We start from the raw sequence: 19116 nt of genomic DNA on the forward strand, positions 1-19116 counted from the left end.
GGTCTGGAACTTTCATAATTCAACAAATATGAGCTATGAAACTGCAGCCATGGGAATCCATAATTCTGCAGACCCAGCAAGACCACCATTCAGCTGATCCTCTAGAGTTGCATCTTAACAGCTCCAAAACTAACACACGTTTTTAAAAATGAAACTCGACCTGCTGTTCAAATCTTTTGCTGCAGGTCCTAGAGCATGTTCCTTATAGCTTCCATATATTGGTCAAATAAAAGCTCTTTCTTAACCAAAGATACTTCTCCCAATGATGTAAAATTCAACTTTTAACTCCTCTAGGCTGCTTATCATTCTCTTCCTTCCCCAACTAGTATTTGTACAGCATGCAACCTTCGTTCACTCAGGTCCCACTACTCACTCCAGGCTACTGAATTAAGATCACTCACCCAAAAGAAAAATAACCCTTACCTTAAAACAAATGCAGCTCTCTGCAATGCAGGCACCTCCCTGCAAAAGCAGCCGCTTTGTAACCTCATTTGTGTAACCCTGATGTTTTTCAAAATAGAAACATCCTTCAAGACCACACAAATACTCCATGCCTCCTCTAACACTCACTACTATCTAAAACTGCCTGAGCTCCCCTGAGTAAAGCACGTGTAGTTCAGAGTTTTGACATATTCAAAAAAAAACCACCACACAGTTCACACGATCTGTGCACCACTGAAACTTATACAGCTAAAACAAAGGTCTCTCGGGATTGCAAATCAACTGAAGACATCTTAAACATTGTTCTGGTTATACGTGTCTATTAACTAATGAAGCAACGTTATACAGTGAGTAGGAAACTGTAGTTAGTTTTGTATAACATCTCCCATCACAAGGCAGCTTACAGCCTCGTAAAAACCTTCATAAATATATCCTTCGGGGGCAAAACTGTCCCCTTTACATGGCTACTTCAAACTAACAACTGTATTTTCATACACAGGAGCTGCACTCCTGCTTTTGTCACCTTCAGGAAGAAAGGTCAGGAAAAAAATGTTGAAGCCAGCACAGCAACAACGAGTACTACCTTCTCCACGTCTGAAGAGCAGCGACTTCAACTCTGCCTTAGCATAGTGCCAGGATAATGCCTTTTAATAATGCACTTAATATGCCAGGAACATGCCTTTTGCAGCCTAACAGATTTCATCTAGCTTTGGTCGACTTCACAGAATCACAGACCTACACGTGCTCAGTGCAGCTAGCTGATAAATCCCCAAATATGCCAATCACAAAGCTCCTCACGGGTCTGGACAGCACAAAAGCAAAGCGGCAGAACAACTCATTCAGGCTTGCAGTTTAAAAGAGACCATGGGTAAGGATGAACTGCAGGGCAGATGCACTCTTTGGGGTGACCGTACACAGTCCTAATCCCCCAGCTACCCAGACCAAAGGACCTTTACATTTGCACTACTATTCCCACCCCTTTCCATAACCCATGCACTTGGGTTTCCTTCCTCCTCATGCAAGAAAAGAAAGAAAGGGGAATACTGTACGTTCGGGTCTTGTCCTACCATGTAGCCAAGATGTATCCATGATTCACGTCTGAGCACAAAAGTGCTCTTAGGTTCTATTTAAAATGAGCTCTTTTGAGACTTGGGCCTCAGCTCTTTCAGTGGATGGTGTTTGTAATGCTCTCTACATCACAGCCCTTGCTTTTAGGACCAAAATTTCTAAGAGATATTGTCACCTCCACTTTACAATTGCAGTAGCCTGATCAGAGACCTCTGATATAGATCTCTGATGCCCTCTGATACAGATCTCTGATGCTCTCTTCCTTTTCCATAAAGCTACAGTGAATTTCTGCACCTGATCTACTTCTTAAGTCATTTGTAAGAACACCAGGTCATTTATCAATATTGGGACTTAGATTTTTGGATTTGGATTTTTGTCATTATTTTCTCAGTTTATTTTTTAATCTGAATTTATACAACCAGTTACTACTGTAAAAGTTAAGGATGCAAAGGCAACTTAAAACTTCAGAACTAAGGTCGTCTGGCAACTTAAGTTTGGCCCTTGCAAACATGCACTGTGTTACAATCTTTAAATTACAAGAACAAGAACACCGACCAGTAAGAACAAGGACCCGTGCCCCATGGATGCATGGTACAGGCATTGAGATAAGGTATAAAAAAAAATTTCCTGAGGCCTGGGCCTCAGCAGAACTAAATTCTTCTCCTTGGTTTTCCAACATATCTCCTGCGTATAATACTGCCATGTGAGAGAGCTGAGGCTACATCAGACTGATCCTTAGTGGGACTGGGATTTTCAAGTTTCAGGAATATAGGCTTTGTAGCTTCACTTTTAATAGTTAAATACAAGAAAGTAATATCCCCATTACAGCAATGCTCAAAAAAGAGAGGTGGGAAGCTGGCATCTGCCTAAGGATCCATTGCAAAGACTATCCAGGATTTCTAGTTTCCAGTTGGAAAGTCATCAGATGGGGATAGAAGGTATCTCAAGTTAACAAGTCATTGAAAGGAAAGATAAGGAAGATTATCATTCAGGAGAATAGTAAGTGCTGTTCAAAGATGGTACATTCACAATTGTTAAAACAGGAGCAGCTAATTCCCTATTAGATTAAATCAGTACAAATATTCAATGAAGTTATTTTGCTACAGAAACTGCCAAGAGCCTCTTATACAGTATTATTTAATAAATAATAAAAAAGCGACATTTATATAGGACATAAAGGATCTATGTAGGTAAGGAGAAAACTATAGCAAGCGTTGGCAGAACATGATCAAGTAGCCATTACAACACTGCTGGGAAAAAATTAAAAAAAGCAACCTCCTCAGATTAACAACCCAGAACAGTTGCTTTTCTGTAGGCAGGTATTTATCTGTACCAGCAGGGGGTGACAATACATAATAAAAGTGAAGGTGGAATCCAGCTGTTTGGTATTTGCGCTTAAGTACTTTGGTACTTGGACTAAGATTCACATTAACACTTTTCTCCAATAGAAAAAGTTATGAACTTAATCCTGACACTCTTACAGTGCACTTCTGCCCACACGTCATTTCTCAACCTCCTGTAACACTGGTCAGTAAAACCAGATGATCTCCAACTACTTGAAGAGACTAGCATAATCAAAGGTAATACGCATTTGTTTCTCAAGTCTAAATCCAGCCATTGTTTATCTATTTTCTACTTGCAAAAACAAAGCATTTCCTAGAAAAAAAAATTCTTAAAACTCTTGTGTAGCCAAAGAGCTGCTGTAATACAGAAAAGCAGTCTGTAGTTGCCAGCTAAGTCCAACACATTAGCTCTGCCAGCAGGAATTGTACGGATGCTGTGAGCAAGTGCTGCCCTCTCCTGGCAATTTATTTCCTCAAGTGATTATCCCCTCCCCAGCATTTCCTTTGCTGTAACAGCAAACAGTTAAGCAAACACTTAAGACTGAAAGAGAACTACCGAATTTACTTCTATTGGCAGGCAGATCCAGCGGGGTGCATTTCAGTGCCCTGAACCACCTTCCCTCTAAACACCGTGCATCCAGGATTGCTGCCCAATTTCACTCTGCACACGTGCTCCACCAGCCTGCAAACCCACAGGCAGTGAAGCCTGCAGGACACGGAGCAGCTACCAGCTCCTGGGAGAACAGACCCTAGCCCAGGCCCTGCCATGCCCTGTTCTCTCCAGCAGCCTGAGAGCACCTGCCCCTCTGCTTCTGATACTTTCTCTAGCCTGGACATTTGATGCCACCAACAGGTGAGTTACCAGCCTGCTTCCAGTCCTGCTGGGCAGCTGGAGATGCCTTCTGTTTGTCTCTGGTTGCGTCTGAACGCGAGTAGGCTCAAATGAAAGAGAGAAGCTGAGGGTGACAGAAATAGTTCTGGCAGTTTCACAGGCAGTGAGGGAAGTATGACACTGTAACCGGCTCAGCTGGCAGGGCATGTACTCCCAAACTCCTGTACAGTACCAAAGGTGGGTGCCTTTTGCACTGACCTTTCTATTGCCCCACTGATGGTTACTTCAAAGCTATGATGTCAATTCAAGGCATTCACTACGCTGAAGATACAGGTAAGCATTGCTGACTCAGCCAGGGAATCTGAGACTTGAGAGAGTCCAAGTGAATGATTGAGACAGAGCTCATTCACAGGGGAAGGAAGTAAATTGCCAAGAAAAGCAAGCTATTCCAGTAATCTTAATGGATTTAGGACTAGGTCTAGGAAATGCAATACATTCCAAAATGCTGTGACTTTACGCTATGGCTATGACTGGAAGCGAAGTATAAACAGCTCATGGCTATGCCACGCAGCACTGGGTCTGAAATGAAAGGTGTTGAGCTCCTCAGTAGTCTCAAAGTTAAAAAAAAGAAGATCCTTAACCCAAGTTTGCAAGACAGCTCAAAACAAAAGAAACCAAAAGCTTTCTGACTTTCTGTAGCAACAGAAACACAAGCAGCAGTGCAAAGGGACCTTGCACTGCAGTAAGGGGGTAGCACACATTCATCTGACACAGCAATGTGCTCTTTGCAGAAAAATGTGGCGCTTTCTTCTCCTCTTTGCTGTACAATAGACACCACTTCCCAGTGGAAAACAGCTTTCTTTCCCTCAACCCTGCCATGTCCTTCTGTACATACTAACTTTTGAAAGCTGCTGATGATCCTCATCCTTGAACTACAATTCAGATTTTTTCGAACCAAACCTGTATTACCTTAAATATGATAGCAATGGGAATATCTTCTGACAGAGTGTTATGCCTCAGGTAAAACCTTCCTTGTTTCACAACCATATTTGTTCTGCTCTTCTTCTCATGAGTGGAACTGAAATTAAAAAAAACCACACATTCTGTCACACACGGTTTGCACTGACATTCCTAGAATCTTCTGTGTAAAACACTTCAAGTTTCAGCAGTCTTTCAGCTGAATTAATCCCACTTTCTCCTCTTTTAAAAATTACATGAAAACAGCCAGACACCACCCCTCAACTCTAAGGTAATAGGATGCTATTATCTGTGAGGGGAATGTCAGTATTTGACCTACGCAGGTAGAAGTTTACAATTTTTGAAAATCATGCATGCGTGCTTTTATAATCCACTCAGATGTATCTAGTAAGGTCAATCTGTGCACAGGTACTGTGGCAACACCAGTAAGGAGGTACAGTGCTTTTGGTTGCACTTTTAATCTCATCTGGGCTGTCTGCGCAGCAGTACAGTAGCTGGGAGAGAGGTACGAGAGGCATCTAGGAGAAAAGACGATAGCCCTCGTATCTAATAGTGACAAGTACCATATTACACCAGCATGCAGCAACAAAACTAAAAGGCAATAAAAACATAAATGAAACTCGGTCAAGGAGGAAAGACCTTAGACTACTAGCCATTTTCAGTTATTTGTGCAGTACAAAAACATTTGATTTTGTGTCTCCCATAGGTAGGTGCATTTGCTACATGTATCACCTCCATTTTGGCTACACTGCTGATTTGGTTGTGTCCCTTTCTTTTACCCTACAATGGCAGTGTAGTTTCTGGAGAGCTGTGTGAAGGACAGATTAATTTCATTTTGGCTGGACAGTTTAAATCCATTCCAGGTTAATGTAACAGACTCTGACTGTCAAAGGAAAAGTTAAGACAAGTCAAACTTCTCTCATGCAGCCTTTCTGTAGGTCCATATGTTAATAGCCATTGTTATCCTTACAGAGGTCGCCAGTGTGGGTACTTTCCCAATTTTAAGTTATAGCCATGAGACAAACTGTGTTGTACTGCATCTTCCAGGCTGAGTTAATTAGTCTACATTAAGTTATGAGTCCTGAGGTGTCTATATCATGAAGCAAGCTACTAATGCTACTAGAAAATAAAAATCCTGAATTTTTGGTTCCTTCTCAGTTTCCTTTAAATGCTTTTACACCATCTTGAGTTAGACAAAAGGTTACAGCCTATTTCCACTGCAGTAACTTTATGTTACTTGCTGCAAAATGACACCAAGGACCATCAATTATGAGGTGCATTTTGTTACATTAAATATTAGAACTTGCTTTTCCTAGTTTGGGATGAATCCTGAAGCCTACAAGTAAATCCCCCTGATTTTCATGGAAATACTGTACAAGCTGTTTTGGGGACTGATGTCTTAGCAAACAAAACGACTGTAGCAAGAGAGAGCCACGGCGTGTCTACGTTTTTTTCCCATTAAACTGTATTAGGGAAAAAAAGACCCACAACTTCTAGAGCTTCATTCTTATCTCCTTTATGCAACTGCACAAATTTCCCATACCTGGTAACAGAAGCTCCAACTGTGCCTTTTCTATCAGCTTCCACAATGATTCTGTTTTTGGATAACTGCTCCTGAATAAGAATGACTTTCTCAACACCTTTAACAATGAAATAGCCACCTATTTAACAGAAAAGAAAGATTTTGCAGGTCAGTACCTTTGTACATTACTCACCTCTTTCAATATGCTTTTGAATATAAATTACTAAAAAGGAAACTGCAAGCGCATAAAGGGTGAAACACAAAAATAAACTCTGCCTTGAAAGAGTAAAGAACAAACTCTGTCTGGAACCTATAGTAAGTAGGAGAATGTTCCATTAGATTACTAGGCTCACATTTAGCATGTGGGATGTAAGACTTTGGGAAGTACTTGAATAGAATAGAAAAGGGCCAGAAAGAACTCTCAAGCAGACCAGAATCTCCAAAGCTTTCTGGTTACTTATTTACTTATTTAAAGGTGTTATAAAGTTGTTAGTACTACAAATTGGGTAAAAATACTGCCTGCCAGAAGAGTTTGTAATCAACACATTAAAAAAGAACTGGCTGTTTCAGATGCCTGGTGTCAAATAAAGAGATTAAGTCTTCCATAATTACTGACTTGCTCTCACCAGCACTCTAGTGAGAAATTTATCATGTATTACTTTTAAAAATATATTTCGATGCATCAGATACTTGTTGTATCTAAGACAATGAGAAATCTGTATTTCTGCCCTGTTAGATTCCTCTCTCAAAATGTAGCCATCTATTTAAGCTCCTCAAGCACAGTACTTCATGTCACAGTATCCTGCCACCACAAGCTAGCACAATACATGTCTAGCGCATGCTTCAAAAGCAGCATATAAAAAGCAAAGAAATTGCTTGTTATAAATTCATCTCCTCAAGTTATCATATTATCATATGCCTCCTTGCTTTACAGAACACAGCAAATAAGGGTTCCTGTTGTGGAAGGTACCATCATATTCCCCTCTCCCCAGCCCACTTTATTTCCAAGAACTAACTCCACCTCTATTCTCATGTAACACATCAGTCTATAAATACATTTCTCAACTTTATCAAAACATTGGTGTATTGCTTTTGAGGTTGAAAGCTCTGTCTACAAACATAAACACTGCACACTGTCAACTATTTCTTATTATTTTCAAAAACCTCTTGATGTCTTTTAGTTACAGGCATACATTTAAGAACTTTCCATGATGACTTCACAGTGGCAGGAAATGTACTGATGGGACAGGTTTTCTCCCAGTATTCATTCCATTATTTTTCTAAACATCTCTTAGCAGAAATACATTTAAAATTAAAAGCACAGATGGGAAAAAAAGTGATGTAGGTGAAGATATACCTGGATCTAAAGGACATTCGTTAAGTTTGGCAAATTCTGCTGGAGTTTTCCCAGTAAGAACACAATTGGAGCTACGCAGCATTATAGGCATTCTGCAAGAAAACCACAGTTGCTCTTGTATTTTAAATTGAGATAGAAAAGTATGAACAGTTAAATTCAGAACAATAACCATGCTGAACAAAGTGGAAAGAACACAGAGAACATTTAAGCTTTAGAAAACAGGTAAGCTATTGAAAACAGTTTTTTCCTTTAATCCCACCTTACTGCACTGAACATATATTTTGAAAAGGAGTATTGAAATTGGATATCTACTGGCAGATTTAGTTAGCTTTTATGCAGCTAGCCCAGGCACCCACAGCAAGCACAGCCATTAAAGGCCTGTGTCTTTTGTATAGAAATATCACATACATTTTAGTGAAAATGCACTTTCACTTGAACGCTTTTTTTTTTTTAACATATAAGACACTGCATAAAATAATTCAAGACTCAAATTCAGATATTTGTTTAAAAAAAGTTTTATTCTCTTAACAAATGCCTCAGAACAATACAATATTACCACAGCTACAGAAGCTTGGTTTTATAACTGCATTGCTGTATATCATTTTCTTTTGACAAATTCAGAGTATATTTTTTGACATGACAACTCAAAATTTCATCACAAGAAGTAGCTCCTTACATATCTCCCACCTCTTCCCTGCTAGTATTCTACTTTTGCTAACATGCACAGGCACTCATTAAAGAATCTTGGCAAGCCACTATCTTTTAAAGACAGCTAGGCTGGTCTTTAAGGACCCTTGTCTACAAAAAGACATCTTTGCCACCTTTAAACAGAATTGTGCCTTCAGCAAACACTAGAATCACGAGGTATTTTACCTTTTTTGGCATAGTTAGAGCTATTTTTTTCCCTCTCTCAGGCACATCTTTAAGAAATTAGATGCTTCACAATACTGATACTCTCAACTCATCTGATGGGCTTTAGAAAAACAACGTCACAATAACAATAAAAAACACTTAAAAATTTCTCCACAAAACTCAGCCTTGGCTCTGAAATAGAACAATTTCAAAGGAGAGTTTAACCACATATAGAAGAACAAATGCTTGCTTTACTGGTTTTACCATTCAGCTTCCACAGACATATCTCTGCAAGTGAGGTATGGAAGACTGAGAAAAAATACCTTTGGCTATAAAGCAAACATTTTTTATTTTCATTTTGCAATAACGTGACTTGTAGCTTTAGTATTCTTTCAAGTATTTTTGCCTTTGGTTTTATCTCCATCCAAATGCAGATAATATTCATCATTACATTCATTCTTCTTTGGGAGAAGGCAAATTACCAAAAGCTCTGGTAAAACAAAATCTTGTAACAGAACCTAACAATCGTATCTTGTACAGCTGTTCATAAAGATTTGCCTGTTCACTTTCTCTTTTAACAAGGTAAGCTTCCATTTGTTTTACAGTAGTATCTTCTCCCACCACATGGAATGGATGTCAAATAAAAACTAATACCCGAAGCTTGACATCTGATGTCTTACCTGCCAATGGGTAATGCATTGCGGATGATCCTCTGGCTACCTCGTGTATATTCAATGTCCACTGTAATTGGGGCAGAATAAGTCATGTCTCTCAGGCGGCACTAAAAAGAGAATAGTCATATGGTTAGATGTCTGCTTAGAGTCTGAAGAGTCTCTCTTAAAATATCCCATGTTTGCCCTGTCTCCCACAAGCACTCATGAAGAAAGAAAGCAAAGTGATGCTTGACCAAATTCTTCACAGTACCTGGATTACATCTGGCAAAGTCTCGTTTAAAAAACAAACCAAAAAACCCCTAATACAAGTACTGTGATGTCTCAAAAGCAGGCAGTGGAACTGTCTCTTCAGAGGACAGCAGTGTAGGACATAACTTCAAAACTTTTTAATTAAACAAACAGGCCTAATCGGCAGAGCAGACACAAGGGTTTCAGAACCGTGCTGTGCCCTGGTAAGCACACGCTCTGAGAGCAGGTCTTGGCTGAGGAACGTTTCTATATGAAGACTCTCAAAAGCTGGAGAGTGGTGCTGTCAAATGAAGTCTGACTGAAGGACAACACATGGGAGTAAAAGAGACACCAAGTTACCTTATTAATAGAATAACGAGCAAATCTCAAAGCGTGATGCTGTTTCCAAAGATGACTTACAGAAGACTCACTAAGTAGCACTTCCTCCCAAGATTCCTAAAATCCATATGCAAGTTCCTCAGATAGCAAGAGGAGCAGCATATACATATCTAGGCCATTAAATAGCCCAAGGCTCAATCATTTCTAGTCAGATATTTCTGGTCTGCTTTCTCCAACCTTGCTCTACTATTATTCTCTTGCTAGCCCTTTAGGTATTGCATAACTTTATGCAGGACAAGACTTACTGCATTTGCAGAATGTGACAGAGCAACTCACACTAGGTCATTTGTGACCTCACTGAGCATTTTATACTTCTGAGCTCCCGGATTATGGATTTATCAGGATTCTGACTTGTACATTTATGGCTCTGTATAATCACTCAGCTTATTAATTATGAATTAATAAAAGGCAATTAAAATTTTCCTGTGCATTGAAGATGCAACTGTATGGAAAAACATGCCTCAAAAATCATTGCAAACTGGATGCCCTTGCTCTCTACACTAAAAAGAAAACCATTTCTCTAGTAATAAAACACTTGTTCACCAGCAGTTTTCAAACTGTGACTTGTAGAAAACTAGGTCCCATTGTACTCTCAGCAACTTCATCGAATTTAAAAGTAACTGAAAATACATTCATCTTCTAATTACTTTAAAATCCTGTGTATAAAGAGATGATGAAACTCTCATAAGGATCAAGTGAGAGGGAGGGCTAGACAGATTCATTAGTATTGTTTTGGGGAAAAAAGGCTTCAGGATTCCTTGTGTGCTTTGTCCACACAAGATACAGATATAAAATAAGAATTACGCAATGCATCAATCTGCTACTTGAACTTTTGCATCCCCTTGCTTCAGGTATCTTTGCCTTACATTAAACACCTAGAGCTCAAAGGCAGGCACTTGTACGCATGACTTGATCTTCAAGGAGGCCAAGGACTTCAAAGCTCTCACATGATTGAAACTAGGTAAAGTACTCGGACTGTTTATGAAAATCCAATCATTTTAGCTGTGTTTGGGAAGGAACTTCATAAGCATTTAAAAGACAAATGTAATGACATAAGTATTTAGTCTTAGTCTTTTTTTTTTTTTTTAATTGCACCCATGGCTTCACCCAATCAGCATTCTATTTAAGAAAACAACCGTGGCTTTCACATGTATAACGCACTGAAAAAAATGAAGCACTAACAATAAGTAGTAGTGAGGATATGCCTGAGATGCAAGAGCAGGATATTCTAAAATCAAGTGAATATACCCCATGAAGCACTTACTTTGCTTTCTGCTGCATGTACAGTCACTTTACTTACTAATTTTGACTACAAAGAAAACACAACCAGCACAAATTTTAAGAGCTGGATTCTTGGGTCTGAGTTCTCAGCCACAAACAATTTTTTGCCTGCAATTTCATTTATATAGAAAAGATCTTTCCTACTGCATTTTGTGCATCCTCATATCTACTGATCTAACATTAGCTACAAAATTGTGAGCACCATGAGCTGCACTGCCTTACCTAACTGCACTGTTAGTGGCCGAGTTACTTGCCTTAAAATCCCTCCATCAAGCTAAATAAGATTTGAGTCAGCTTCTAGATCTAGACTATGCACAAGAGGCAGCCACCAGACGGCTTCTTTACAAAATCTCTCCTAAGTACAGAATGTCTTCCATGCTAAAGTCAAAACAGCATGTCACATACATTACATGAAGGAAACAATCCAATATCATGTATGAAATGCATGTCAGAGGAAAAAAATGTGCTGAAATGTGAATTGATTAATCAAGGTTAACAATTGGCAGTATTTAGATAAATGGAAAATGAAGGTGCAAGTCCAAAGCACAGGTCCCTTTCTGAGGCCAGAAAGAAGCTGGAAGTTCCTCAGCAGCAGTGATATCAAAGATTTCCATGATTACTCCTCAAAGAGGAATACTTTCTGCCTTATACCTTATATTTGACCAACAGCAACAGACTCACTGATTTCAGTCACACCAGCATTTGTTCTCCAACATGCATATTTATTGCAGAAGTACACGACCATTTGTTAACCTATGCACTTACAACACAGCAAAGAAGATAAATACGCTCCCCATAAGGCTAGAGCTCTTCTGCAATTTCTAAGAATTGTACCAAATTCCATCTGATTCTGCTCAAAATTGCCACACTTGCTCTCTTGAAAACCACGAGCAAAAAACAAAAGATGTATTCCCGAGAGAAGACTGGGAGGGAAAGGGAGACTGAACTGACCTATGGTGCAGAATATGCTGATATTAGAAAAAGTTCAATAAATATCAAAAAAATATCAAAGAGCACCACACTGTAGTCTCCAGGCATCAAATCTGTCATAAGCAGAGCCACAGGCTAAGCAAGAGAAGTACTTTCACTACTTCCACGGAAACCCACTCAAATATAGCTATAGTAAAACACTGAATACAGCTAATCGTACATACTGGGAACATTTAAAAAAATAGTACAGGTTTTTAAATCTCTGAAGTTTCTTTCTACACTGAAGGTGATATAAAGAATACCAGCAAACGTCAAGTAGCAAGGATGTCCACAAAACAAGGAGTCATATGCAGCCACTATCCAAGACACTTCCAAGATGAAACAAAAAAAACTACAGATGGAATCATTAATACCTCGTGAGGTGATACAGGTCGTGTCACATTAAAGCTTTCTTCCACATCTGGAGTACCCACATAGATATTGAGGTACCTGTAATACAAACATTTCCAAAATAAGCAATGACCCAAATATTTTTCAGGTGACCCGAAGGAAGAAGAGATTGTATATTGAAAACCGAAGTTCTTTCGATGAACATCGGTTGATTAAAAATGAGCAGTGATTCTTCCCAAAGTAACCCACTGTATTTGACCTACATTCTACTTACAGCTAAAATTTAAACTGTTTATGCAAAAAGTCCCAACTTACTTTTGCAAATAGAGAGATATAAACTCCCCTGTTGTTCGAGATTACTGAATTACATAAAAACAGCGATATAAAGTACTGTTAACAGCTGGTTAACAACTCTGCTCAACATGACTGTTCTTTAAGCCTCCACATCTTTTTATGCTTTAAATAACAGTTGTCATGCAGAAGACTCTCTTGATCTATACTCATACAGATGCCTATATACATTTTACAGTCAGTGACAAACCTGTGAGATAGTATGTATTCTACTACTGCTATAGAAATCAGTTTTACACTTACTTCAAGTACCACATTGGATCAGCATCACTTGTAACTTTTTCATTGGCCTTCATGATTTTCTTTATCTGAAAAAAGGTAAAGAATTGAGTCACATGCTTTTTCTGAAGAAAAGTGCCACCCCCTTCCCACCAAGAAAGCCTACCTCTACATTGATGAAATAGTTGAATGAATCTATGTGCTGCTTCACAAGTCCTTTCACCTAGAAAAAAATGTTAATAAATTTAGCTTCAGTAACATTTATTGTAAAAGACGTAAGAAATTAAGCATTTATGAGCACTTTTGGATCTCCACTAAAATCTTTCATTTGATGAATTTCTGAAAACTCCCTGGATACTCAGTCTGGTTCTACACTGTATGTTTCCAGGTTTGCACCAGGGCTGTCATTGTTCTCGGAGTCAAAATAGTAATTCAGTAATTAAAAGAAAGCAAGCACACAAAGGACTTTGAAATTCATGTAAGCAAAAGTATTTTGAGTCAACATATTTTGTCAGTTTGCCATTATTATGAAATAATTTTAATCATGTATAGTACTATCAACCATTTGTGCTACTAAAGAAGGAAATTGTCTGCACCCTAACAAAAGCAACTGTAATAAAGAAGAAAAGGAGGGAGAGCCAATGAGACAGGGTGACTGAACAGAGGTGGGGTGTGAGGAAGAAAAGTCGATAAGCAAGCCAACAACAGCCACAGGAGGACATGATACTCATATGATAAATTTGAAATGAATTTGCAGAGAACATGCCCAAGGGTAACACCACACAGAATGAACAGTACCCAGCTCTTCTAGGTAGTGAATTGATACAGTACATTTTCAGGATTTATGTTTAAGGAATTTAGAGCAATCAAAAGAAGGGGAATTATAATAATTAAATCTATCTAGGATTAAAGAAAAAAAGAAAGATTTCAGTTCGATGGAATACTGAAACATTCGTTCTGCTAATAGATCAGAGATTTCAGAAACAAAAGGTGTGGCTATACTGAGTACGACGCAAAATGCAGCCTTTGAAAGACATTAAAATGATTCACAGAATGGTTAAGGTTGGAAGGAACCTCTGGAGATCAGCTCGTCCAACCCCCTTGCTCAAGCAGGGCCACCTAGAACAAGATGCCCAGTAACATGTCCAGACAGCTTCTGAATATCTCCAAGGATGGAGACTCCACAGCCTCTCTGGGCAACCTGTTCCAGTGCTCAATCACCCTCATGATAAAGAGGTTTTTTTCTTATATTCAGACCAAACTTCCTTTGTTTCAATTTGTGCCCGTCACCTCTCGTCCCATCACTGGACACCACTAAGAGTCTGGCTCCATCTTATTTATTCCCTCCCATCAGGTATTTACACACACTGATATAAGATCCCCCTCGAGCCTCCTCTTTTCTAGGCTAAACAATCCCAGCTTTCTCAGCCTTTCCTCATATGACAGATACTCCAATCCCTTAATCATCTTTGTGACCTCTCCCTGGACTCATTCCAGTAGCTCCATCTCTCTCTTGTACTGCAGAGCCCAGAAGTGGACTCAGCACTCCAGATGCAGCCTCACTAGTGCTGAGTAGAGGGGGAGGATTGTCTCTCTCAACCCACAGGCAACGCTCTGCCTAAAGCAGCCCGAGATACCATTGGCCTTCCTGGCCACGAGGGCACATTGCTGGCTCATGTCCAACCTGGTGTCCACCAGGACCCCTAGGTCCTTTTCCACAAAGCTTCTTTCCTGCAGGTCAGCCCTTAGCCTGTGCTGGTGCCTGGAGTTATTCCTCCTCAAATGTAGGACTTTGCATTTTCCTGTGTTGAACTTCATGTGGTTCCTCTCTGTCCATCTCTCCAGCCTGTTGAGGTCTCCCTGAATGGCAGCACAACTGTCGGGTGTATCAGCCACTCCTCCTAGTTTTGTATCACCAGCAAACTTGCTGAGGGTGCACTCAGCCCCATCATTCAGGTCATTAATGAAGAAGCTGAAGAGTATAGGACCCAGTATTGACCCCTGAGGTATGCTGCTTGTTACTGGTTTCCAATTAGACTTCATGCCACTGATCACAACAATTCAAGCTCAGCTGTTCAGCCAGTTTTCAATCCACCTCACTGTCTGCTTACCTAGCCTGTACTTCAGCTTGTCAAGCGCTAGCCAATTTTGCAACACATGCTTACATGCTCACAGATCACCTTAGGCTTTAGATATTCAATTACAGCTAAAAGGTTGCAAGATTTAAAACTTCATACAGAAAACAAAGGAATCCAGAGAAAAAACAGAGATGAAAATGAAACCAAACTAATTAGCAGGTAAGGATGGCTTAGGCCAGCAGCGTCCCACACAAGCACAGGTGAAATGCAGAGTTCGTGCTCTGCCAGACCTGTGCTCATGGCATGACAGAAGACTGGGAACCAGCAGCAACAATCCCAGATCAGGGCAAGAGGCTGTGAGGAGAAAGAACTTCACAGGTAACGTGTGGAACTTTTAATGGCCAATTTTGCTTTAAAAAGTTTGGGCTTAAATGATTTCTTGATCTTGTTTGAAAGCCACAAAAATGCACTTATGTAGTTCACATGATAGACAACAGTTCAGTCTGAAATTGTTAGAAAGAAATAGGAAACTTGCAATGATAAATCTAGCTGCTCAGCAAAGTCTCCACAGGTTAAGACAGAGGAAGAATAACTCCAGAGCAAAAACTCCTTAGGTAAGAGTTCTGCTCTCTTACAAAAACATCACACATAATATGACATAGACAAGAAAATACTATGGGTTTATTAGTGTTTAGAAGTCAGGATAGCTCCTCTTTTGATTTTTATACGGAGATGTCAACAGCTTTATCAAGAGACAGCTCCACTATAGAAACTGTAATGCACAACATCAGTTTTGTCTAATTGTAACACTGCTGGCATAAATAAAACAACATGCAACAAAAAGGCCAGAGCATCAGCAGCAGTCCTAGAGCAAAGGGCTCACAGGCTGGAAATAATGTGGGATGGATACCCTTGGCATGAAGCACACAGTAAATCACACCTCACCATCAGCAACCCTCTCTTTAACAGTCTCAGGAATTCAGACAATATCACTAGCTCAAACATGTGATGGATGTTTATAGGGTTGCTAGGAGAGACGTAGCAATAGGATTCATTAGGGCCCAAAAACATCTTCACAGCCCTGAACCACAGTGAAAAGGCATACAATCCAAAACTGACCTTTGAAATTTGTTTTCCTGAAAAGATGAAACACTGGAGGGTGTGACAGAAAGGGGAGTGCACGGATATTATACCGGGAAGGAAGAGAATTCACCAAATTAGGCTGAAGAGAGCCTTGTTGAAGTGAGCAACATTTCAAAGGACTGCTGATATGGATGCAGAGGTGGTTGCAATTTCCTGAAAGTACCTGTGCACATCACAGACTTTACCTGCCATTTTTATGATACAATATCATTACTGTCTTTCTCCCTCCTCACTTCCAACTGCTTTTTACTCCTGTCATTACATGTAATTGCATTTTTAAATAGAACTGTGTCTTCCGCTAGGACCAGACTGCATTCAGAATGGCCATACAAAAAAATGCCAACCTGAGGAGGCAAAGCATGTTTCCTCAAATTCATCTTATCAAACAATAAACTAATTTATGTAACAAGCTTATCCCCAATTCCATGAAAGCAGGGAATGAAAAAGAATTGCAAAGGCCAGATGGAGGATGGACAGCTATTCTGGGAAACAGTGAGAGGCAAAAGAGGGGGATGTGAAGTTAGAAAGGAGATTGAATGCTCATGCCATGAAACGAGTGCATAACACTAACCTTTAGAAATGCTGGAAGAAGTCTCCATTTCTCCTGAAACCAAAAAACAGTTTGAAGCAGGTTTCCAAAGAGTGAACAAACATTTAAGAATCTTGGGTTCTTCTAAAAAACAATGACAGCGTTTAAAATCAGATCTGTTTAGAAAAAAAGACTGCCCAAAGCCAATCTAGCTGAGTAAAAACAAGGCAGGGAGACGACTCGGATCACCTTAGTGAGCCATATGCACGATGCAATTTTTACTCAAGGGGCAAAAAGACAATTTTGTTTTCTAAAAGCAGCTTACATAAGAATATATATTTATTGGAAAACTCCATAATACTATGTCCCAGGTTAAGAACACCAACCTTTGTGTCTTGTTATCACTTTATCTTTTTGGCAAGGGAAGACGAGCTACCGTTTTGACGCTAAAAACACATGCAAAATTTCATTCCAGGGGGTGATGCTTGCAGATATGACTATCCATAAATTCCGTCGGTATCCCAGCTCCTACAAAGATTTAGCCACACTGTCCGAACAACGTACTGGCAAGTATAAGCCAAGCAAGCTTCCCAGGAGCTTTACCCCACCTCCACCCTTCGGGGATCACCGGAGGCATCCCTTGCCACCAGCCCTTCCTTTCCCCCGCCCAGGACTGTGCTTCCCGGATGGGGCCGCCGCTAACCTCCACCGTGTTCACAGGAGCCGCCGCCTGCTCGGGGGTCAGGCTCCCCAGCTCCGCCGCCAGCGCCTCCATGGCGAGCCCAGCGGAGAGGCCACAGCGGCGCCAGCGGACGCTCTCGCAAGGGACCGGCGGTGCAGCAGCTAAACGCGTCCCCCTCTCCCGCAGCGGGAGCGGTGCGGAAGGGTTCCGGGACCCAGGGCGCCCGGGGGGGTGGGCGCGTACGGCCCCGGCGGGTAGAGGCGTTGGCCGTGCCCCCCCGCCCCGCCCCCCGTCGCCGGCGCGTGGCGGAGCAGCCGCTGGTACCGGCGCGCCCCAGGGCAGGGCACCGGCAGCCCCTCAGCCACCGGCTCCCCAACGCGGCCTGGCTTTTCACACGGGCCACGATGATCTTCCCAACAATCACAAAAAGAAATGGCCAGAAATAGAATTTGTGCCTCCCACACCCCAGCTCGTGGTTTTAATCGGCGTTTTTAAGGTGACCCGTGTGGGGAACTGAAAATCTATAGCTCTGCTCAACTCAAAAACTCTGTGTGCTGGAGTTGCATTTCAGCAGCCATATGCAATACTTAGCAGCAAAACGTAGAAGGCATAGAATAGCTACTCTCCCATCCGTTTGAGACAAGTACCTTTTAAAAGCAGAAAGTGAAAAGCATTAATAGTCATCCTGGAGAGGTTTCTCTAAAAAAGTTGCAGTTGTACAAAATTCTACAAGGTCTTCCATCTAACTAACTATACTCACCAAGCAACTGGTTAGGCAACACACTGTTTCAGTCTGATGACCCACTGCCTTGCTCTCAGGTCTGTTAGCTGTGGTTAGCACATAACCAGAGATCCTGTTTTCTTCCATAATGAAAAAACAGTAAATTGGGAGTCAGGGGATTAAGAGTTTCTTCTTAGCTAACTGCAATAGCTAACTGCACTTCGTTTAGAAAAATAAGGTCTTTGCCCCCCCCCCCCTTTTTTTTTGTTACATATAAAGGCAGGATGTTACTTTCAGCAACAGAAAACCTAAGAGCTCTTTTACACAGCACAAGCTTTCAACTATGAGCTTACTTCAAAATGTTTGTTCCTACTGCATGACTGACCAAAAAAACAGTAGTTAAAAGTGTTTTTTTTCTGGCTTTACAAATTTGAAAATTCAGCACTATGTCCTTGTCAGGTATTACTCTGTAGTATGAGTTTGTCTCGGGGCTACTATAAATTGTTCATGCATGGGTTTAAAAAAAAAGGGAGGGACTGAAAAAGGTCAAAACCTGGATCAATTATCAAAAACAGACATGACTGAGTAGCAGTCATTTTTTTTTTTTTTTTTTTTTTTTACAGACACCAAACAAATTTCAAGAAGCATCAAATTCTGTGCATTTATTTCCACAGCACATTTGATCCAGGTATCTGCAGTACATCTGGATTGTACACAGCTACTCTCTATGATGCTATGAAAAGAGCAGCAATACGCAGCCATCAGCTACCAGGGGACAGGGCCATGTGGCTCCTAAAGTCTAAAAGGCTGAGCACTGCTGCCTTAAAATCTGAGGGGTTTTCTAAGAGTCAAGACACCCTGAAAACATTTATTCCCAGTCACAGAGACTCTGGGTCTTTCTGAATTTGGCAATAATCTATAATGAAGGCGTTAAGGCTGAACCTGGAGCAGTACACCATTTAAAGTCAGAGACTGAACTATCACCACAAGAACATTTAATTTACTAAGACTGCTCTTGCAAACAAATGACTGCCTCAGATTGGTCTGACGAATCCCTCTTTGCATTATCACTACCATTAGTTTGAAAGCTCATTACAT

At 40.6% G+C, this 19116-nt stretch overlaps 1 protein-coding gene across 1 annotated transcript in view; it reads right to left on the bottom strand.

Annotated features, from left to right (window-relative positions):
* The window catches only part of POLR3B (RNA polymerase III subunit B), an 84390-nt gene extending 66902 nt beyond the window's left edge, over positions 1 to 17488 (bottom strand). The window contains exons 1-9 of the mRNA XM_026117953.2: positions 17319 to 17488; positions 16658 to 16690; positions 13032 to 13088; positions 12890 to 12954; positions 12319 to 12394; positions 9074 to 9174; positions 7542 to 7633; positions 6206 to 6323; positions 4654 to 4762 (exon numbers count right to left, since the gene is read on the bottom strand). Of these exons, the coding sequence (XP_025973738.1) occupies positions 4654 to 4762; positions 6206 to 6323; positions 7542 to 7633; positions 9074 to 9174; positions 12319 to 12394; positions 12890 to 12954; positions 13032 to 13088; positions 16658 to 16690; positions 17319 to 17390 (723 nt within the window). The 5' untranslated portion in view covers positions 17391 to 17488. The remainder of the gene's footprint in view (positions 1 to 4653; positions 4763 to 6205; positions 6324 to 7541; positions 7634 to 9073; positions 9175 to 12318; positions 12395 to 12889; positions 12955 to 13031; positions 13089 to 16657; positions 16691 to 17318) is intronic.
* Positions 17489 to 19116: the final 1628 nt, after the last annotated feature.

Source organism: Dromaius novaehollandiae, chromosome 1 (genome assembly GCF_036370855.1).
Source record: "Dromaius novaehollandiae isolate bDroNov1 chromosome 1, bDroNov1.hap1, whole genome shotgun sequence".
NCBI lineage: Eukaryota > Metazoa > Chordata > Aves > Casuariiformes > Dromaiidae > Dromaius > Dromaius novaehollandiae.